At 42.8% G+C, this 21,424-nt stretch overlaps 1 protein-coding gene across 1 annotated transcript; it reads left to right on the forward strand.

Moving 5' to 3' along the window:
• The first annotated feature begins 15,411 nt into the window (after window positions 1-15,411).
• Window positions 15,412-16,901, forward strand: LOC103658124 (tripartite motif-containing protein 60-like). Its single transcript, XM_008685601.1, has one exon. It carries the CDS (start codon window positions 15,460-15,462, stop codon window positions 16,873-16,875), a length of 1,416 nt encoding a protein of 471 aa, XP_008683823.1. The 5' UTR covers window positions 15,412-15,459; the 3' UTR covers window positions 16,876-16,901.
• The last annotated feature ends 4,523 nt before the right edge of the window (window positions 16,902-21,424 follow it).

Genomic DNA, 21,424 nt, shown 5'->3' on the forward strand with positions numbered 1-21,424 from the left:
GATTAATACAGTGACTACTAGAGAAATTAACTACATTGTAATAAGATGAGTTCTCAAAAAAATCAAAGGAACTCTCACACCCTTTTTACCCTACGCTTTCTTAAAATAATAGTTATGAATAGCAAAATAATGCACACATTTATCCTGTAATTTAGGATGTGATTGAAACAACGCAGGTGTAATACAATGTGTGCAATACAGTTTGGCCATTTTGTGAGTTAATCACTGGATATTTATGCATAAAATACGAGACAAGTAGACTGAATACTAAAATGTATGCCTTTTATTTTTTTTTTAAAGAATTTAGTTTTAAAAATATTTATTTATTTTAGAGAGAGAAAGAGAGAGAGCAGCAACAGGGGGAGGGAGGAGTGGGAGAGGGAGAAGCAGACTCTGCTGAGCAGGGAGCCCGAAGTGGGGCCGGATTCCAGGACCCTGAGACTGTGACCTAAGCCGAAGGCAGCTGCTTAACTGACTGAGCCATCCAGGCACCCCAAAATGTATGCCATTTTTAAAAAGAGTACACTTCAGGAGAAAAACAGCATTATAATTTTTCTTTTACTTGAATTTTACAAATTTTGCTAGGATGTAAGCCTGGCACCTATGAATTGGTTGGGAAGATTAGTTACCCAACTCTGTAAATGTCCTAGTTATTAAACTTAGCTACCCAGTTCTGTCTTAGTTAATTGTATGAAAAAAGAATTTTGTCAGCCCTTTTTGGAGGACCCCAGCCAGCACTACCATACCACTGATTCGACTTCCACTCCATGAACTACGCCCTCCTCATCTCTTTTTGGAAGTCTTCTGTAAATGGCGAGTTTTTAAATAATGGTCCAAACACTTCCAAGTATTCAACTCCTCCTGATTCCCATTTCTGCAACAACACAGAAGTCTGAAGACTTCTGTCTAAATAGATCTCTTCCATTGTCAAACATGGACTTTCAAGACACTTTTGAAACTGGTGAATTTACAGGACATGTTGATATATAGCATTAGCTAAAGTCATAAAACACATTTATTGGTGTTGATAAAACAGGAATGGTAAATAAATCATGCTCAATTGGAAGTCTTTACTTTTAGAACTGCAAAACTGCGGGACGTCTGTGTGCCTCCGTGGGTTAAGCGTCTGCCTCCAGCTCAGGTCATGATCCCAGGGTCCTGGGATTGAGTCCCACATTGGGCTCCCTGCTCAGTTGGGGAGCCTGCTTCTCCCTCTGCCTGTGGCTCCCCCCACTTGTGCTTGCTCTCTCTCTGGCAAATAAATAAATAAAATCTTAAATAAAAAAAAAGAACTGCAAAATTGCAATTACTAATTGATTCCCATGTCACTTGCATGAAACAACACAAATTTTGTATTCTCGTTAGTTACTGCTACAGAAAGCCAAAACGCGGCTCTTGCCACTGAAAACATAAACACTGTAACTCTTGAAATCGTGTTATCCGAAACTTAACAGAGATTATACATTATTTTAAGGACATTTCTTATTATAGAAAGAAAACATAACGATACCCAGGTTTCCAAGGACTTCACTACTCATCTGTGATTTTACAGGTAGTGAGACAGTTTAAGGTAGGTCCAATAGAGAAGTAAGGCCAAAGCGTTTCTGTGAAAGTACCAGTGAAGATATAAATAAAAGATCTGTTACTCATACTATAAAATGAAATCTCTCCCAACTCATAATTCAGAAAATGCCAGTTCATATGCTTTGGACTGTACTCCATGACCCATTTGAATGCTGAGTTTGCCAGCAGCAACCTTTTGGTTGGTGGAGTAAAAGCATTTCTGGGGGAGGAGTCTGCACAAACCTATGGAAAATCCACCAGGGCCTCCTTCCGTCTGCTCACCAGCATCAAGCCCGCCAAAACTCAGGACACCGGGGTAAAAAGTAAATGCTTGGGATTGTATGGAAAGTTTGTATCTTTCCATATTTTACAATTGTTTTGTCTTTGCATGGAATAAGTTTGGGGTGGGCAGTTTTCGGATCTAGATTGAAATCCACCTTAATGTGCTGATAATTTTTTGCAGGACAAAAATCTCTCTTTCTGGGGCACCTGGGTGGCACAGCGGTTAAGCGTCTGCCTTAGGCTCAGGGCGTGATCCCGGCGTTGTGGGATAGAGCCCCACATCAGGCTCCTCTGCTATGAGCCTGCTTCTTCCTCTCCCACTCCCCCTGCTTGTGTTCCCTCTCTCGCTGGCTGTCTCTATCTCTGTCAAATAAATAAATAAAATCTTTAAAAAAAATCTCTCTTTCTTTAATTGATTAAAAAAAGACTCCTGGAACTTTTTAGGTTTTTATATCTGTTATGCGTATATTCAATACTTATCAGTAAATCTAAGTCTGACTGTACAAACTTCTTTGCTATTTCACTTAGCATTTTTGGGGAAATAGAAATATGATCTGAAATATGGCTTTTGTTTTCAATTAGTTTTTGTTCAACATCTTTCTTTTCCATCAAAAATTAATTTTATAAAAGGGCATTCTGTTCCTCTTCCAGTAAATGCTGAAGTTCTCCATATTCACAGTGGAGTTCCCCCCCCCCCTTCTGCTTTTCCATCATCCACCTAATTCAAGTAACTGAGGCTTGGATTTCTAACCCCCTCTCAGCATTTTCCACCTGCTTCTTTGGAGGCTTAATGTAGCCTCTGACCCACCTCCCATGACCAGCTGCAGCTTGCTCCAATGGGCCTCAGGGGGAGGGGGTGATCCTAGAGGTCAGGGGAGACCCCGCCCCAAGGACATAATAGCTCCGGGTCCTTCTCACTGAGCAGGGCCAGAATCTGTGCTTCTCACACAAGGGTTTTGTTACTGGAAACTGGGTTTGCCTCTTGGTGGCTGTTGAGCCCAAAGACACAAACAAGCCAAAGAATAGGAAAAAAAAAAAAAAAAACAAGAGGTTTTCCTTGCAACAAGCAAAAGAGAACATCAGGGACGTTTCCCAAAACGGTGTCTTCCCCAACAACAAGACCAGGGAAGTTTTAAGCTAGGGGTTCATGCATATTCATGATGGGGCTTGGCAAAGGAGAGTTCCTATAGAATTGGGGCAAAAGTTATCCTAAATTGACAGAGGCCAGGTCCTTGTGGATAGATGTGACAAGGGCCAGCAAGGGTCAGCGTCATCAAGTCTCTGCTCCAGTTAGTCTGGTATTTGAGTGTTCAAAGGGGTTTAAATACTGCAAAAACAACTCACGAATGCGTGTTAGGTAAATCTTTACTTTTGAAACTGCCCTGGAAATTTCACCATTGCTTTATTGTGTCTGATAGGTTAGCCTATTTCCTTGCCTGGTAGAGACTGTTCGTTTTTGCATTTTCTTTTTTCCCTTCAAATCCTTAACTACTGAGGTTTTTGCATTTCTTTGTAATTCCGACACCTCCTAGGAAGTTCTGCAAGAAGGGTACTAGAGTCAGTCAGGCATAGATCATAAAATCGCTGGGGGCCTAAAATGACTTTTCTTATGTCTCAAAATCTTCTGTCTCCTCTTTCTTTGTCCAGGGACCCCTAACTTGCTGCTTACAGTTTCTCTTCCTGTCATTCCCTCTGTTCCTCATGGTGGGAAGCTGCTTACAATATCATTCATGAGACAAAACTGGGTGCTCTTCTTTAAGTCCCTGTCAGGGCAGCTGGAACAGGGGAAAATGTCTTCTAGATCTTCCCAGCACAGGGGAAAGCAGGAGCCACAGAAACCGCACCTGCAGTCACGGGTCATTGGGTCTCTCAGGTAATCCAGGCAGATGGGGCAGCTGGCCTCTCCGCTTGGAGCTTGGCTAGATTGGTTTTATAAGCCATTGTGCAGGAAGGGTTTCTTTCTGAGGTTTCTGTCTTAAGAAAGGACTGACTTCACAATATATGTGAATCAAACCATCCATCATGCCGCACGCCTTAAACTTACACAGTCAGTATGCCAATTATTTCTCAATAACAAAGGAAAAGATTTCCAAAAGGTGGGGGGCGGGGGGCTGGTTCTCCAGGAGCTAAGGACAAATGAGAAGCTGGTGAATCCTCAGTCTTCTCCTTTTAGAAATCAGTACCTAGGAAGATACAGTCCCTGAAGTTTGCTTCTGTCTCTCTTCCTTTATTTCCAGAGGAATCTTCCAAGAAGAGCCACAGATCTCCACAGAATTACTGATCTTCCTATATTCACTGGCTCAAATGAACTGAAGGTCACTGTGGAGTCTTCTTGGTGAGGAAAAAACCCAATTACCAGCACTATATTGTTCCCAGGGACAGGATATCCCCCCTCCCACTTTTTAAAAAAGATTGATTTATTTATTTGAGAGAGAGAGAGAGTGAGAGAATGTGGGGTGGGGAGGGGCAGACAGAGAGGAAGAGAGAAATTGAAATAGACTCTGGGCTGAGTGCAGAGCTCCACTCAGGGCTTGATCTCACAACCCTGAGATGTAGACCTGAGCTGAAACCAAGAGTCGATCACCTAACTGACTGCACCACCCAGGTGCCCCAACCCAAAGATATTTTCCTTTTGTTTTTTAAAGATTTTATTTACTTATTTGACACAGAGAGAGCAAGAGCACAAGCAAGGGGAGAGGCAGGCAGAGGGAGAGGGAGAAGCAGGCTCCCCGCTGAGCAGGGAGCCCCATGCAGGGCTCGATTCCAGGACCCTCAGATCATGACCTGAGCCGAAGGCTGATGCTTAACCGACTGAGCCACGCAGGCGTCCCAATATTCCCCCCCAACTTTTTTTTTTAAAGATTTTATTTATTTATTTATTTGACAGAGAGAGAGACAGCCAGCAAGAGAGGGAACACAAGCAGGGGGAGTGGGAGAGGAAGAAGCAGGCTCCCAGCGGAGGAGCCCGATGTGGGACTCGATCCCTGAAGGCTGGTATCATGCCCTGAGCCGAAGGCAGACGCTCAACGACTGCGCTACCCAGGCGCCCCCCAATATTCCCCTTTTAAAAGGATGCCCAGTGAAGTATTTATTCTTCCCTTTTGACACAAACGGCACTTCACGTTGGTCAAATAACAAGAAAAGTTACTACCAAACATATATTCCACTAGTATTTAAAATAGGATAGAATGGGGGTGCCTGGGTGGTCCAGTCGGTTGAGCATCGATCAACTCGTGGTTTCGGCTTGGGTTGTGATCTCAGGGTCATGGGATCCAACCCCGAGTCAGGCTCTACTCAGTGCAGAGTCCGCTTAGATTCTCTTTCTCCCTCTCCCCCTCTGCCCCTCCTCTGTCGTGCTCTGTCTCTCTCTCTCTAAAATAAATAAATCATTTAAAAAATATTTTATTTATTTGTTTGAGACAGAGAGAGCATGAGACAGAGAGCATGAGCAGGGGGAGCGGCAGGCAGAGGGAGAAGAAGACTTCCTGCTGAACAGAGAGCCCAATGTGGGGCTCATTCCCAGGACCCCGAGATCATGACCTGAGCCAAAATCAAGAGTTGGATGCTTAACTGACTGAGCCACCCACGTACCCCAAATTAATAAATCTTAAAATAAAAATAAAATAAGGTAGAAGACCATTACCATTTTGCAACCCCAAATTTATTGATTGGTTTAGGCAATGATCAGCATGCCTACTAGCGTCACAGAGAGTGAGGAAAGCAAACAAGTATTATAGATCTCCTGAAGACAGCACGTAACAGAGCGAAAAGATTTTCCTTTAATTACGAACACAAATGCCTGCACCCGAAAATATCAGTTTGAAACTTTAAAATTAAAATGGTGGGGTGGGAGGCGCGTGGGTGGCACAGTTGGTTCATCATCCCACTGTTGGTTTTGGCAGTGACATTGACCCTGAGGCAGCTCTGCACTCAGCGGGGAGTCTGCTTCAGATTCTCTCTCTTCCTCTGCCCCCCCCCATGCTCTTTCTCTCTCTCTTATACAAATAAATCTTAACAAAAAATTAAAATGGTCTTCTGAAGGTCATGAAAACAATTCATGAGTGAAAAGGTTTACATGGCGACTTTGTGTGCTCCAGTCAGTTCCCTAGAATCTAGACATTACCTGGAGCAGCTTCGTCTGCATACCTCCCAAATAACCTATGCATATGAGCGTGTGTATGGTACGAGTGTGTGTATGGATTCAAGAAATGGGAGCGTCCTGTGTATTCTGTAAATTTTTCTCTGAAAATTTTATCTAGGAGTTTGTCCATGTCCTCACATAAAGTTCATTTTATTTTAAAATGTGTTGCAAACTTGGGTAAATGCCTAAACGGGAAATATTATAAATGTAATGAATGTTTTCTGGAAAGCCTGTAGGCTGTCCTCTCCTCTGTTATTATTTCCCCATTATGTTTTCTTCCATTTGTTAGCTTAAAATACCTTCCATTTACTCAATGGATTATATCTAAAGGATACTGAAAGATAAGAATCAACACCCAAATGGAGCAACACGTAGAGCAAGATTCCAAAGGAGACTCTGTCCTTGCGGAGTCTGGGGCCCAGCATGGTGGCACAAGGGAACTCTCTGGCTCACCAATCTGGAAGCTTTCCAAACCCCCCTCCTTTTTTGTTTTGTTTTTAAAGATTTTTATTTATTTGAGAGAGAAAGACAGAGAGAGCACACGCACGAGAGACAACACAAGCCTGGTGGGGGGAGGGGGAGAAGCAGGCTCCTCGCTGAGCAGGGAGCCTGACTTGGGGCTCCATCCCAGAATTCTGGGATTATGACCTGAGACAAAGGCAGACGCTTAACTGACTGAGCCACCCAGGAGCCCCCTTCTTTGTTTTTTGTGGAGGTTTTATTACTTAAGCATGGCTGATTAAATCATTGGTCATCGGTGACTGATTGACCCTCCAGTCTCCCTCCCCTCTCTAGAAATCAGGGTGGGACCAAAAGTTCCAACCTTCCATTCTCAGTAATTTCTCCTGGCAAACAGTATCCCCAAGATCTTTAGGGAATTTCTAAAAGTCACCTCATTGACAGTTGTGGTTGAAAGGGGCTGGTTATGAATAACCAAACACCCATTTCACCTTTACACACTGAAGGAACTGAGGACAGGAAACTAAATATTGCAACAAAAGATGCTTCCATTACTCTTGTCACCCCCGAAGTTACAAGGGTTTGGGGGGCTGTGAAACAGAAACCATAGACAAAGGCCAAATATGTATGAGAAATATATTTGGATCATCTGAATGATGACCACATAACAGTAGGTTATTCTCCTGAGAATCTAGCCCTATGATTTCAATTATAAGGTGATACATTAATTTTATTATTTCTTCTGCAAATATTAGCCTCTTTCAGTCCCACAGTACAAGTTCTAAGAGTTAAGAGGCATCTCAATTCTTGAACCTTCAGCCTTGAAGGTTTTATCCTCAAGTTGTCCAACTGACTCACCTTAAAAGACACTTCAAGGAGAGACCTGGGCAGCCTCAGTTGGTGGGCATAATCTACAGGGTGGGACAGACCCACCCAAGCACTCACTGAGATGCAAATTGATCCAAAGAGGCTTGTTCTTTCAAGGCTAACTACCGCCTCACCTTCAACAACCTGTAATCCCACACGAGCTGAAACGATTACAGTGCAGAATCATTCCTTCACTGTCTGCAAGGAGGATGGGATATTGCAGATTTTAAAACCAGCCTGCAAGTACGGTTTGGCCTTACTTTGGCTCCCAAGTTTCTCACAGGACTAGACATATTAATAACCCAAATTACACTAGGACTAATGATCTTGGTCACTGAGCCTTACCGAGTCCCAGCTCTCCTCAGGACCTCTTCCCACTCTCCCCGTCCAAGCATGGCCATTGAGCATGCGCAGATCCCACACCAGCCCACTTCCCGGGGAACGGCCAATCACAGCACGGAACAAATACGCGCCTCTGACACAGAAACTCACACACACCGAGGAGCATGTCGGGATCACTGACCTGCAGCACCCTGTCTTTGAGATCAAGTGCGCAGTCTCCCGCTTGAGCCACTGAGCGGTGTATTTCAGGTAAGCAGGGTCTTTCGTCATGAGGCTTAGCTGAGCCGGGGCTGCCTGAACATCTTATGGGCTCCTGATTTCGGGGTCGAGGCTTGTGCGCGACCCTGGTTCTCCTCAGACTCTGTAAATCTCTTTGAGGAACACAGGATTCTGCCTCCAACCGCCCTCCACCGAAAATTCTTTTTTTAAAGATTTTATTTATTTGTTAGAGAGTGGAAACGGGGGCAACGGCAGGCAGAGGGGGAGAAGCAGGCTCCCCGCTGAGCAGGAAGCCCGATGGGGGGAACTCGATTCCAGGACCCTGGGATCACGACCTGAGCCAAAGGCAGACGCTTAACCGACTGAGCCAGTCAGGCACCCCCTGTACTTCTTTTTAAAATAAGTTTTGGCTGGGATGCCTGGGTGGCTCAGTCGGTTAAGCGTCTGTCTGCTTTTGGCTTAGGTCGTGATCTTGGGGTTCTGGAATCGAGTCCCATGTCAGGCCCGTTTCCTGCTCAGCGGGGAGCCTGCTTCTCCCCCTCCCCCTTCTTGTGCTTGCCCTCCCGCCGGCTCTCCGTTTTTCTCTCTCTCAGGCGCGTGCACATGCGCACCCTCTCTCTCTCAAATAAATATGTTTTTAAAAAAGTATAGGATCCCTGGCCGCAGCTCAGACGCATGTAGTCATAATGGAGGTTGTGAGACTGCGTGAAGTGAGGAGGTTTTTATTGGAATGATAGTTTGCAAAGTGGCCACATGCTCTCCGAAGGAGGATTGTTAGGGTGTTAAGGTAGGGTCCTCCAACCTACAGTGCTGGCACCTCCATGGTGTAGTCAGTCACCCTGTAGCCCTTATTTGTAGGCCTTGTAGGTAGGGAACTATCCTTTTTTTTTTTTTTTTTAAACGATAAGGCGAGGCTCTGGTATGTTAAGCATGATTTCACTTCGCGTGGGTTGAATCTTGAGAGCTTGGAATCTACTACAAGTTTGGTTTATTAGCTTAATATTTATTGAGTTCATATTAGCCAATATTTTTCAGCAGCCACAAGAATAAAAGTAGGTAATACAGCTTTGAGGAAAAATGAAGAAGAATTCAGATCATGAATCATCCATTCCCATGTCACTAACCAAAAGCTGACAAAAATAAATGTAAAACCGCAAGTATGATCTGTGCTATGAATATGTGGAGTCGGGAAATAAGAGTAGGGACCAGATGTTAGTGTCCTCAAAGTCTTACTCTTACAGTAATGAAAAAGTGTTGCTGTGGAGTTACGGAACTAATTGAAGGAATAGAGAAGACAATAGACAATAGTAGGCTGTTTGTAGCTTGGAGTGGGAAAATGGCCCCAAAGTTGTTCGTTAAATTTTGTGGTCTGGGTCTAGAAGGGTGGGTTAGAGGACTTAAGTATGTGGGAAGGGGAGGACCCACTAGGAACCTGGATCTGTGCAGGAACACCACCCACCTCTTTTTTATTTTAAATGAAATACTCTTTTTAGGGGCATCTGAGTTGCTCAGTCAGTTGAGTGGCTGACTCTTGGTTTAAGCTCAGGTCGTGACACTGGGGTCCTGAGCATTGGGCTCTGAGCTCAGCAGGGAGTCCGCTTGAGGATTCTCTCTCTCTCTCTCTCTCTCTCTGCTTCCCCCCCATGCATTCTCTCAAATAAGTGAATCTTTTAAGAAATATAATAAGTAAATGAAATACTCTTTAAAGCCATATAGCTGTTCTGATTTCAAAAATTCCATTCCTATTTTTTAAAATATACTAGCTATAAACCTTGGGCAATATTCTTAAAACTTCCTTTCATATTTACCCAGCCCCAAAGTATCCATAAAATACGGAATTTTATTTTTTTAAATTTATATGTATGTAATCTCTGCACCCAACATGGGACTTGAATTCACAATCCTGAGATCAGGCATCCCTCACTTTTCCAACTGAGCCAGCCAGGTGCCCCCAAATATGGAATTTTAAACAAAGATTAGGGACCTTGTTGTGACAGTGTTACTCATGAAAAGTTAGATTGGAAAACAAAAAGAATTACAAGACACATTACTTTAGTGTGGGAGAGGAAAAATAGTTATCCCTCTACCCCTCTAGGTTTTTGGCTGAGACCCCCATCTGTAATAAAAGACAGAGTAACAGGAGAAAAAAAATTAATTATGTACTCACATCTGTATATAAGGGAGACTCACAAAGGTGAGACTCAAAAAGGCAACCAGGCAGTTCATCCTGAATGAACTAAGGAAAGAGATCTGGAAATAGGGGAGGAAGGTGATTCACAGGACAGTGAAAAGAGAAAATGCATGGGGAGGAAGGTGATTCACAGGACAGTGAAAAGAGAAAATGCATGGTAAAGTTGGCCCTGACAAGGATTTAGTCTCCCAGGTGAAGAAGTTACCTATACCGAGTTCTCTTCCTCGCACAGGCCATGTTTGTGTTGTAAATTGCGATTACAAAAGGGTAGCTTCTAGTCTGTTTTCAGAGCTTCTGTGTCTGTTTTTCAAATAATCAGCTCAAAATCATCTTTATGCCAAAGAGGCATGTTTTGGGATAGCATATCTTGCTATCCTCCAATTGCAATATAATAAAAATGTTTAATGTAGGGATGCCTGCGTGGCTCAGTCTGTTAAGTGTCTGCCTTTGGCTCAGGTCATGATGTCTGGGTCCTGAGACGGAGCCCAGCATCTGGCTCCCTGCTCAGCGGGGAGCCTGCTTCTGTCTCTTCCACTCACCCTGCTTGTGCTCTCTTTCTGTCAAACAAATTTTTAAAAAAATCATTTAAAAATGTTTAATGTAATACCTTATTGCTTCTTCAAAATTAGAATCTATGCAAACTTTCTTTGCCAAACTACCATGAGTAATTAACACCTTTTTTACTCATGAAACGGTAAGAAACAATAAGATGTATAGTGTTTTTAGACTAAAATAGTGCTATAATATATACTTTAATACATTACATGATATTATAAGTATGTAGGTAGTTGGGCTAGATTTCTAGAAGCTTTATAAGATTTTTCTAATAATACTTGTGTCTATGGGTTCCCAAGACTACCTTACATTCAGACATTGCTACAAGGACTCGGGGGCTCAGTGTAAAGTGTACTCACAGTTAAGACTGAGTATAGTGAATGGACGCAAAGCAAAATTGGCAGAAGGAAAAGTCTCATGAGTTGAAGTCTGGAGGAAACCATAACAAACATTCAACAGTTCTTTCCCAGTTAAGTCACATAGGACCCATTTAATTCCTTTAGCAACAAGTTACGATAACACATGTGAAATGTCCACCAGGAAAGCTCTTAGAAGCTCATTGTCCAAGGCTTTTTTCTTTGGGAACAGGTCATGAGGTCAGCCTCTGCTTAGAATATATCAAATTTCTAGGTTATCAGAACGAATGCTGGTAGCTAGCATAAACCGCATTAGTTGTACCAACATTTTAGGCTCAGTGAGCCACTGTTACCAGGGAATGGTGGGAACTGTTCCAAAATCCAACTTCTGAGACAGGAGCCAAGGGGCACCCTTGCAAGCAGGCCTTTCTAAGGACGGCAGCCTTAGGCCTGTTGTGGTCCCTCTTCTCTGCACAATACCACTTACTCTTCTGGGCAGGCGCTGCATGCCATCCCCAGTGCACTTGGATGTATTCACCAACCCAGAAGTTCTCTAAACCTTAAACCTCAACATTTAGCGGTTTTTATCCAGGTCTCATTGCATTTGCACGGTTGATTAAATCACTGGCCCTTGGTGATTGCAACTCCAGAGCCTCTGCCCAAGAGGATGCAGGTTAGGGCTGATAGTCCCAACCCTCTAATCTTGCCTAGGCCTTTCTGGTGACACACCTCCATTCTGAAGTTATCTAGGGGTCCTCAGCCATCACTCATCTCATTAGCATGTAAAATGAACCCTTACCACTACCACGGTGAGTCTAAGGATGTTAAGAGCCCTATGTCAGGAACCTGGGCCAAAGACCAAATAGATATTTCTACTTATGTCACAGGAGTACCAAGAAGAGCGTAGTGTGCTTAATGGTTTAATATGCTAGTAGTTAATAGCAGTTAGTATTATGACTTTGGATAAGTCTGTTCAATTCTCATCAATTTAAGTTTCACAGCTATAATTAAGGATTTCAACTCCCAACTGTCAAGGCTTAAGATTTCACCCTACTCGAAGCAAATAGGTTAGCCTGTTGATGTTCATGGTTGCTGCCAGACGACACACACTCCTGGCTCAGACACGGGACTCAGTTACTACTGGCACAGCCCACAGCTTGAGCATCAGGTTGGTGTCGGTGCCACGTATCTCCCAAGTCTCCTGAGCTGGATGCTGTGTACACCATAGGTTTGTCACAGCCAAAGAACTCTTTGAGTTTGGCTGTCCACTATTACAGCAAGCCTGTTCTTGGTCCCCCGAGGAGACTTTGCCTCCTTTTTCAGGGAAGAGAAATGGCCCGAGTGAAGAGCAGTGAGGGCCCTGCATTCTTGGCACACCAAGAGACCATGCAGGGACAGTCAGGGCCTGTGTGAGAGCACCTCTCCCAGCACTAATTGACAAAGTTGGGAGAGTCAGTGACTGTGTGGAAGGCACTCAGCACAGTGTTTGACACACCAGAGACTTTTGAGCTCTCTCCAAAAGCCTTAGAATTCCACCTCTTGAAAATGTGAGGAAAGGGTCGCTAGTTAGAGGGAATACCGAGGTGGGAGATTAACACAGAAGAGTCTAAAAAATCTTGAGCCCTGCCAGATCAGAGGAAGTGGAGATACGAGCTGTGGGTCAGTCTATGTTGGAAAACCCACCTTCTACCAACCCATTCCTGCCATCCACACACAGGACACGAACCCTGCTATCCACACACACGTGTGGATGACAGTGGCCAAAAGATCTGGCGAGTTACTTGGATTCAAGGTATGTGTTAGATACGTGTTAGACGAGGTGAGTAGAAACCACTTCCCTGAGGAGATAAAATTGGAGAAAGAAGATCAGAGGGAAAGGCCAAGGTGTACAGAGATTTCTGGATAGATGGTACATGCAGTTACCTCAGCATGTTCAACCAAGACAATTACCACTGCAGTGAAACAAGGAGGATAGAAGTCAAGGTCAGAGTGACAAGTATGGTCAGTATTCAGCCTGTTAAGAAACATGGGAATCTGGATGACAGATACAAGGTACCTCTCTGTACTATCTTTCAAAGTTCCTGTGAATCTATTATTATTTCAAAGTATTAAAGTTTTAGAAAAATCACCTTCAGGCTCATCCAAATGTTTAACTCAAAGGGAAGTGGTACGGGGGTTTGTACACCATGTTGAGGAGTTGAGGATTTCAAGTACCTTTAGCAACTAGAGGAAGCCCCCCATTGGGCCCCCTGTTCAGTGGGGAGTCTGCTTGTCCCTCTCCTGCCCCTCCCCCATGCGTGCTTGCTCGCTTTTTCAAATAAATAAATAAAATCTTAAAAAAAAAAAAAAGAAACTGGAGGATTTTAAGCTCTAGAATGTTACGAGTTATATATTCCAAGAAAGTTTTTATTACTTGAATGGATACAAGGGAGCAAGAACGGAAGCAGGCTGACCAGGTAGAAGGGTGGCACCCTAATCCTCTGGCAGCTGAATGCAGCTTGGGGGAGGTTAAGCTGCTATGCTAGGTCCCTATATCTTAAAAAGTGGCAGCCTGCCCAAATAATACACAGTAAAGTCAATGAGTAGAAAGAAAAGGGACATAAGTAATTGTGTATCCCAATGCTCTGAAAAATGAACTACACCACTTCTCTTTGATTTAAACATTTAGATGAGCCCGAAGGTGATTTTTTTTTTAAACTTTCATACTTTAGAATAGTAATAGAGTCACAGGAATTTGGAAAGACGGTACAGAGAGGTCTCATGTATCTGTCATCCAGATTCCCATGTTTCTTAATACTATATCAAAACCAGGAATTGGATATTGGTCAAATAAGTATGCATAGTTTTTTTTCTTGTAGAGTTTTTTTTTTAAGTAATACTTCATTCAGAGTAACATTCAAAGATCATGACCCCTTCCTCTGTAAATACTTCAGAATATATTTCTTAGGAGTAGGATATTTTCTGTAGCTATGATGCAATTACTGAATCCGGGGAAATTTAATTTTGATGTTATTGTTATCTAATAAACAGTGCATATTCAAATTTTTGCTATTCTATACTATCCGCTTTGTTTATTTTTTTTTTTTAAGATTTTATTTATTTGACAGAGAGACAGCCAGCGAGAGAGGGAACACAGCAGGGGGAGTGTGAGAGGAAGAAGCAGGCTCCTAGCGGAGGAGCCTGATGTGGGGCTCGATCCCAGAACGCCGGGATCACGCCCTGAGCCAAAGGCAGACGCTTATTCACTGCGCCACCCAGGCACCCCTGTTTTTTAATTTTTTAAAAAAGAACTTATTTATTTGACAGTGTGCTCTCTCGCACAAGCAGGGGGAGGGGCAGAGGGAGAGGGAGAAGGCAACTCCCTGCTGAGCAGGGAGCCCGATGTGGGACTTGATCCCAGGACCCTGAGATCATGATCTGAGCTGAAGCCAGATGCTTCACCAACAGCCACCCAGGCACCCCTAGGCTATCCACTTTAGAGCAGTTTATCTGCCTATCTAGACTCTAGAAAGTTAAGATCACAAATTTCTCGTTGTTTCTTTAGTCTCTTAATGTAGAAGTTCTCCCTTTTTTTTTTTTCAGTGCCATTGCATAGAGTTGAAGACCATTGACTTGTTCAATGTTCCCATGGTTTAGATTTTAGTGATTGTTTCCTTGTGATTGAATTGAGGAAGGGGCGCCTGGGTGGCTCAGTCATTAAGCATCTGCCTTCAGCTCAGGGCGTGATCCCCGCGTTCTGGGATCGAGCCCCACATCAGGCTCCTCCGCTGGGAGCCTGCTTCTTCCTCTCCCACTCCTCCTGCTTGTGTTACCTCTCTCGCTGGCTATCAAATAAATAAATAAAATCCTAAAAAAAAGTAAATAAATAAATTGAGGTGAATTTCTTTCTTTTCTTTTTTTGGGCAGAAATAACTCTGTAAGTTATGTTTTCCTCATTGCAGCCATCAGTTCGTCCTTTCATTGGTCAGGAGGAATTCTTTAGATCTCTACATTGTAAAGGCACTTATTTTTCCTCTCTATAAATAAAATATAATTGTTAGAGTGATATTTTGAGATTTTATGAATGTATTATTATCCAAGAAACCTCACTGAATAGTTTTTACAGTTATTGATGATTGTTGCCTAAATTAATTATTATATTGTGATAGCAAGTCTAGGAGATTTTGAAAATTAAAAACTTTTCTCATCCACAGGAGTGATTGCCTACTTGGACCTGTGGCTACTTTCTTGAAGAAGAAAGTTGTTAATCTTAAATTTAGGCGAGCTCCTCTGTGTGTGAGAGAGCTGCAAACAGTGAATCCTTCTCGCCCTCAAGCTAAGGGGCAGGACCTGAAACAAGACTTCAGTGGCTGCCATCAGCGTGCTGGGCCAGTGAGAGCTAAACCTGTGAGGTCTGGGGGAGGATATCTACTCACTGGGTCTTGAGCTTAAGACAGGCCTTGCCAAGGGGAGCATTCTTGCCCACCACTTCTGTTGTCGGCTCAATGGAATTTGTGACAGGCCTGGTGCAACTCCAAGAGGAATCTAGCTGCCCTGTCTGTCTGGATTACTTGAAAGACCCAGTGACTATAAACTGTGGGCACAACTTCTGTCGCTCCTGCATCAACATGATGTGGAAGGATCTAGATGATACCTTCCCCTGTCCTATCTGCCGTTTTTGCTTTCATAACAAAACCTTCAGGAGCAACCGCCAGCTCAGTAATTTGACTGAAATTGCTAAACAACTGCAGGTCAGAAGGAGCAAGAGGAAAAGGCAGGAAGAGTATTCTGTGTGTGAGAAGCCCAATCAGTTTCTGACCCTTTTTTGTGGGAAGGACCTAGAGGTTTTATGTACACAGTGCAATTTCTCTGTTCAACATCAGAAACACTACATTTGCCCCATTAAGAAAGCTGCCTCTTTTCACAGGAAAATTCTAGAATATAGCCTTGAGCCCTTGAAGGACAACATGGAACGAGTAGAAAAAGTGATAAGTCTTCAAGCCAGCAAAATAGTGGACCTGAAAAAGAAGGTAGAGTATAGGAGAGAAGAAATCATTTCCGAATTTGAGCAAATTAGACTGTTTCTACAGAATCAGCAGGAGGCTTTTCTTGGGCAGATGGAAGATGAAGAGAGGGACATTTTAATGAAACTAAATGAGAACCGAAGAACATTTTTAAATCACGTTTCCGCATTAAAACATCTGCTGAAGGAGGTAGAGTGCAAGTGTGTGCAGTCAGAGCTGGAATTACTGACCCGCGTTAAGGGTATCTACTACAGGTACCAAAACCTAAAATACCCTGAGCTCTTTGTGTTCCAGTTAAAGAAATACGGCTTTAGCCTTCCTCCACAGTATTCTGGCTTGGACAGAATGATCAAGCCATTTCGAGCAGATGTGATTCTAGATCTTGAAACAGCACACCCTCAGCTAATTGTCTCTGAGGATAGAAAAAGTGTGCGATATGGAAACAAAAAAACTCACCTTTGTTACAACCCAAGGAGGTTTTATCTCCGCCCTGCTGTCCTGGGTTCTAGGAGATTTAGTTCTGGCCGGCATTACTGGGAGGTAGAAGTGGGAAACAAGCCTAAATGGACCTTGGGGGTGTGTCGAGACTGTTTTCCTAGGAATTGGGGGAGTAGGGCGGTAGCTGAGGGTGGATTGTGGGCAATTGGGAGATGTTTTGAAAGCATTTATGTTATTCTGGGTCATAAAAGAACCCAGCTTCTGCCTGTAGTAAGACCCAGTAAGATTGGCATTTTTCTGGACTGTGAGTTGGGTGAGGTTTCCTTTTACAACATGAATGATGGATCTCTTCTCTGTAATTTTAATGATTGTTTCATAGAAGCCGTTTGTCCCTATTTCTATGTTGGAGTAGATCCTGAACCTCTTAAACTCTCTTCAGTAACAGATGATGAGCGATGAAGGACCTGGGGACAATACCGTTTCAGTGTCGGGGTAGCTTAGCCAGTAAATTTAGTCTCAGTAGTCCTGGACTCTTAAGGTTTACTGCTGAAAAACCAGAACAGATTTTTCTCCTTCATTTTTACCGACTATTAAAACATGGTAGTAATGCCAATTTTATAGATGTTTTAGGTATCAATGGCCAAGTGCTTTGAATTTCTTAGATAAAGTGTATGAGAATTATACTACTTAGTAGATACAACAAAGTATTTCCTGTTGAAATTGCCAAAAGTTGTCTTTTAATTATAGTCATTCTTTTACAGTTGAGTAAGTTGTTGTCTTCACAGTCATCCTTACCATGTATCTACCTTTAGTGGATTCTTCTGTTTACTTCCATAACTCTTTTTTTTTTTTTTTTTTAAGATTTCATTTATTTATTCGACAGAGACAGCCAGCGAGAGAGGGAACACAAGCAGGGGGAGTGGGACAGGAAGAAGCAGGCTCCCATCAGAGGAGCCTGATATGGGGCTCGATCCCAGAACGCCGGGATCACGCCCTGAGCCGAAAGCAGACGTTTAACCGCTGTGCCATCCAGGCGCCCCTACTTCCATAACGCTTAGTACCATATTTCTTCTTTCTTTATTGAATGTGTCTATTATCAGTTGACACAGTTTGACTGATTACTATAGATACTGAGGATTTGGCCTTTAGAGGCCCTTTCCCTACACACATTTATACAGATCAAAGATAGTCTAATACTTCTTTTCCTGGTGGACATGGTTCTGGATTTCACATTCCAGTCTGAACAAGCTCCCTATGTGTATAGCTTTCTCTGTCCCCACTATCCTGGGAGTTGCCTCTGTTCTTGAATTCCTTGTTGGTTTAATCCCGTGTCTTTCTACTTGTTTATCTTTTCATTTGGAGTGTCATCCTACCCCTGATATTTTAAGATTTGGGGGATTTTGCATGTTTCAAAATGATTTTGTTCTGCCTATACTGAGGTGCCAGTTAAGCCAGATACACATGGCAACTTTGGAAGTCGTATTACCTAATTTTCAAAACATACTGTTGTTCTGAGAAGTTTGATACTGGTCTGATTCTTGATACTTGGGTACCATTTTCTTAGGATGTTTTAAAGATCTTTTTTATTCCTAGTGTTCTGAGCTTTGTCCATTTATTTTGCTGAGTGGTGAGATACTCTGTCAGGATTCTTCAGAGAAACAACCAGTAAGATGTATTTTTTAGAGAAAGATTCATCTTAAGGAATTAGCTCAAATGGTAGTGGAGACTGGGCAACCTGTGAAGATTGGCCTGGCCAGTGTTAAAAAACCAGCAACCTAGAGACCCAGGGAAGATGGTGTGCTTCGGTTCAAGTCTGAAGGTCATTTCCTGGTAGAACTCCCTCTTGGCTCAGGGTAGGTCAGACTTTCATTCTATTCACTCTTTCAGTAGATTTGAGGCTCTCCCACATTAGAGGGCAATCTGCTTAAAGTCCACCAATTTAAATGTTGGTCTTGCCCAACAACTCCCTCAGAGGAACATCCAGAATAATGTTTGATGATGTACCTGGCACCGAGGCCCAGCAAAGTGGCACGTAAAATTAAGTATCAGGGATATCTTCAGTCTGAAATTGTACTAGGTGAGCAAAACTAAGATTCCTGTCCTTGAGCAACATACTTCCTAGAAGGGAGAAAAAAGATAATCAAATAATCATAAATAATTGATACAGCAACTTAGAAGCTAATAAAGTACAGTGGGTACAGGGAAAAGTAAATCAGTGTCCAGGGAGTGAGGTACTATGGTGGAAGGCGTTAGCTGCCTGAACTTGGGTGGTCAGGGTAGGCATTTTAGAGAACATGGACTCAGCAGAACTTTGGATGAGGGAATAGCAGTGGTGGAACGCTGCAGAGGGAATGGCTGAAGCAAATGTTACAGGGAAGGGATTGGCACACCAGGGACAGCGAGGAAGCCTGAGAGTTGAGCGAGTGGGGGAGGAGTTGTGAGGTCAGAGAGGTGAGTTGGGGGGGGGACCACCAGCCTTTGTAGGGTCAAATAGGCCATTTTAGGTATTTTAGTTAAGTAAATGGGTCCTTCGAGGCTTTTGAGGGAGAGAGTAACTTTATCAGATTTTCCTGTTAAAGAATCTCCCCTCTATCTACCCTGGCCTACTTGCTCCTCCTGGAACATAGTAGGTGTGGTTAGTTTCTTGTTTAAGAATTTTATCTCTTGTATTTTTGAAATTGTATTTTGCTTCCTATATTTACTCCTCTAACCTCCTTCCTCCTGGTTATTTGGTCTCTGTCCTTCATGTCAGACTTTTCATGTTAGACTGATAAATGTTTATTCATAACTAAGTGTAAATACTAGAAATCTCATTGAAAACTGCATATATTTGCATTTTTATAAATTTGAATAGCACACATTCTTCAAAGAATAATTATTCGGTTTATAGCTGTATACATTGAACCTTTTGATGTATATTTCTAGTTGCCCACCCCCTAACCCTCAGAAGAATTACCATGGTATTCTGGGGCACCTGGGGTGACTCGGTTGAGCATCTGCCTTTGGCTTGGGTCATGATCCCAGAGTCCTGGGATTGAGTCCCTCATCAGGCTCCCTGCTCAGTGGGGAGTCTGCTTCTCCCCCCTGCTTGTGATTTCTCGCTCTCTCTGTGAAGATTATCTTCGCCCACCTGATAGAGTATAGTTCATTGTAGTATATTGCATTTTTAAAAGTTATGTGAATGGGTGCTGCTGCAACATGAGGCCCTGCCATGCACCTTGGAGCTCTTCTATGATGTGCTGTCCCCCTACTCCTGGCTGGGCTTCGAGGTCGTGTGCTGACACATCTGACACATTAACCTGCAGTTGCATCCAAGCGTCATTGCATCGATCATGAAATACAGTGGATACAGGCGGCCAGCTCTGCCTCCCTGCAAAGCCCAGTACCTGAGAAATGACATTAGGCTCCTGGGAAAGCATGTCCAGGTTCCCATCCAGTTCCCCAAGGATTTCTTCTCTGATCCTTGAAAAAGGAATTTATTGGCCCTGCGATTCCTCACCATTGTCAACCTGGAGCACTGAGAGATGCTGGAGAAAGTGTCCAGGGAGCTACGGATGAGCATCTGGTCATGGGATGAAGATAAAATTATATATATATATATATATATACACACACACACATATATATGAAAAAAAATATATATCACATATATATACGTGTGTGTGTGTGTGTGTGTATATATATATATATATATATATATATATGAAGACATATGGATTCTTCTTGGCATTTTGTTCTTCAGCTTACCTTAATGCTATAATGTCTTTGGGGATTTTATTGGGATTACACTGAAGCCGTAATTTTAATTGGCACCTTTGCTATATTGAGTGTTCCCCACACATGCCTATGGTGTCCTTTTGCATTTATAAAGGTATTCCTTAATACCTTCCCCTAAATATTTATGATTTTCTTCACAATACATACTCATTTTAGATTAATTCCTAACTATTTAATATTTTTGATGCAATTGTAAAACTTCCACTTCTTTTGAATACACAGTGTTGCTGATGAATACACAGTGATGAATATACAATGCTGATACACAATGTTACATTAGTTAAATTAGTTTCCGTGATTGGGTAAGTCTATGTTACGCTGTGCTCATCACAAGTAGCTACCATCTGTCACCATACAACACTGTTCCAATACCATCGACTATATTCTCTCCTGTACCTTTTACTCCTGTGACTGACTCATTCTGTAACTGGAAGCCTGTATCTCCCTTTCCTCTTCACCCATCTTGCCCATCCCCCTAACCTCCTCCCCTCTGGCAGCCATCAGTTCTCTGTAGTTATGAGTCTGTTTCTACTTTTTTTGGTTCATTTTTCCATTTGTTATTTAGCTTCCACGTAGAAGTGAAATCATATGGTCTTTTTCTTTCTCTGACTGACTTCACTTGGCATAACATCTAGATCCATCCGTGTGGTTGCAAACGGCAAGATCTCGTACTCTAACAGCAGTGTCATCTTCCATTTGTATGTGTGTGCTCTATATAGCACATCTTTATCTGTTGGTGGACAATTGGGGTGCTTCCCTATCCTGGCTTACCTACCCTTACGCTGCAATAAACATGGGGGTAAAGTTTCACTATTTAAACATTGTATTTTCTGTTTGTTGCTTACATATTGATACACATTACACATACACACATTTTACAGTAATCTTGCTAAAAATACCCTCAAGATTTTATCTGGATTCTTGTTTTATCTGATTCTGGTTTTAAGATTTTATTTATTTGATAGCAAGCACAAGCAGGGGGAGCAGCAGGCAGAGGGAGCCTGATGCGGAACTAGATCCCAGGACCCTGGGATCATGACCTGAGCCCCCTGGGCACCCATTCTTGTGAGTTTTCTAAAAGACAATTATGTTTTTGCAGATAACACCTTTGTTTCCTTTCAGTGCTTGAGGTTTTCAGCAGCACTTTAACTGAGCTCGTTCCAGCCTTTCTAATTGATCTGTCGGGCTGTCACCACCCAACCCATTGACCAATCATAGCATCACTAAAGTA

Source organism: Ursus maritimus, unplaced genomic scaffold (genome assembly GCF_017311325.1).
Source record: "Ursus maritimus isolate PB19 unplaced genomic scaffold, ASM1731132v1 scaffold_11, whole genome shotgun sequence".
NCBI lineage: Eukaryota > Metazoa > Chordata > Mammalia > Carnivora > Ursidae > Ursus > Ursus maritimus.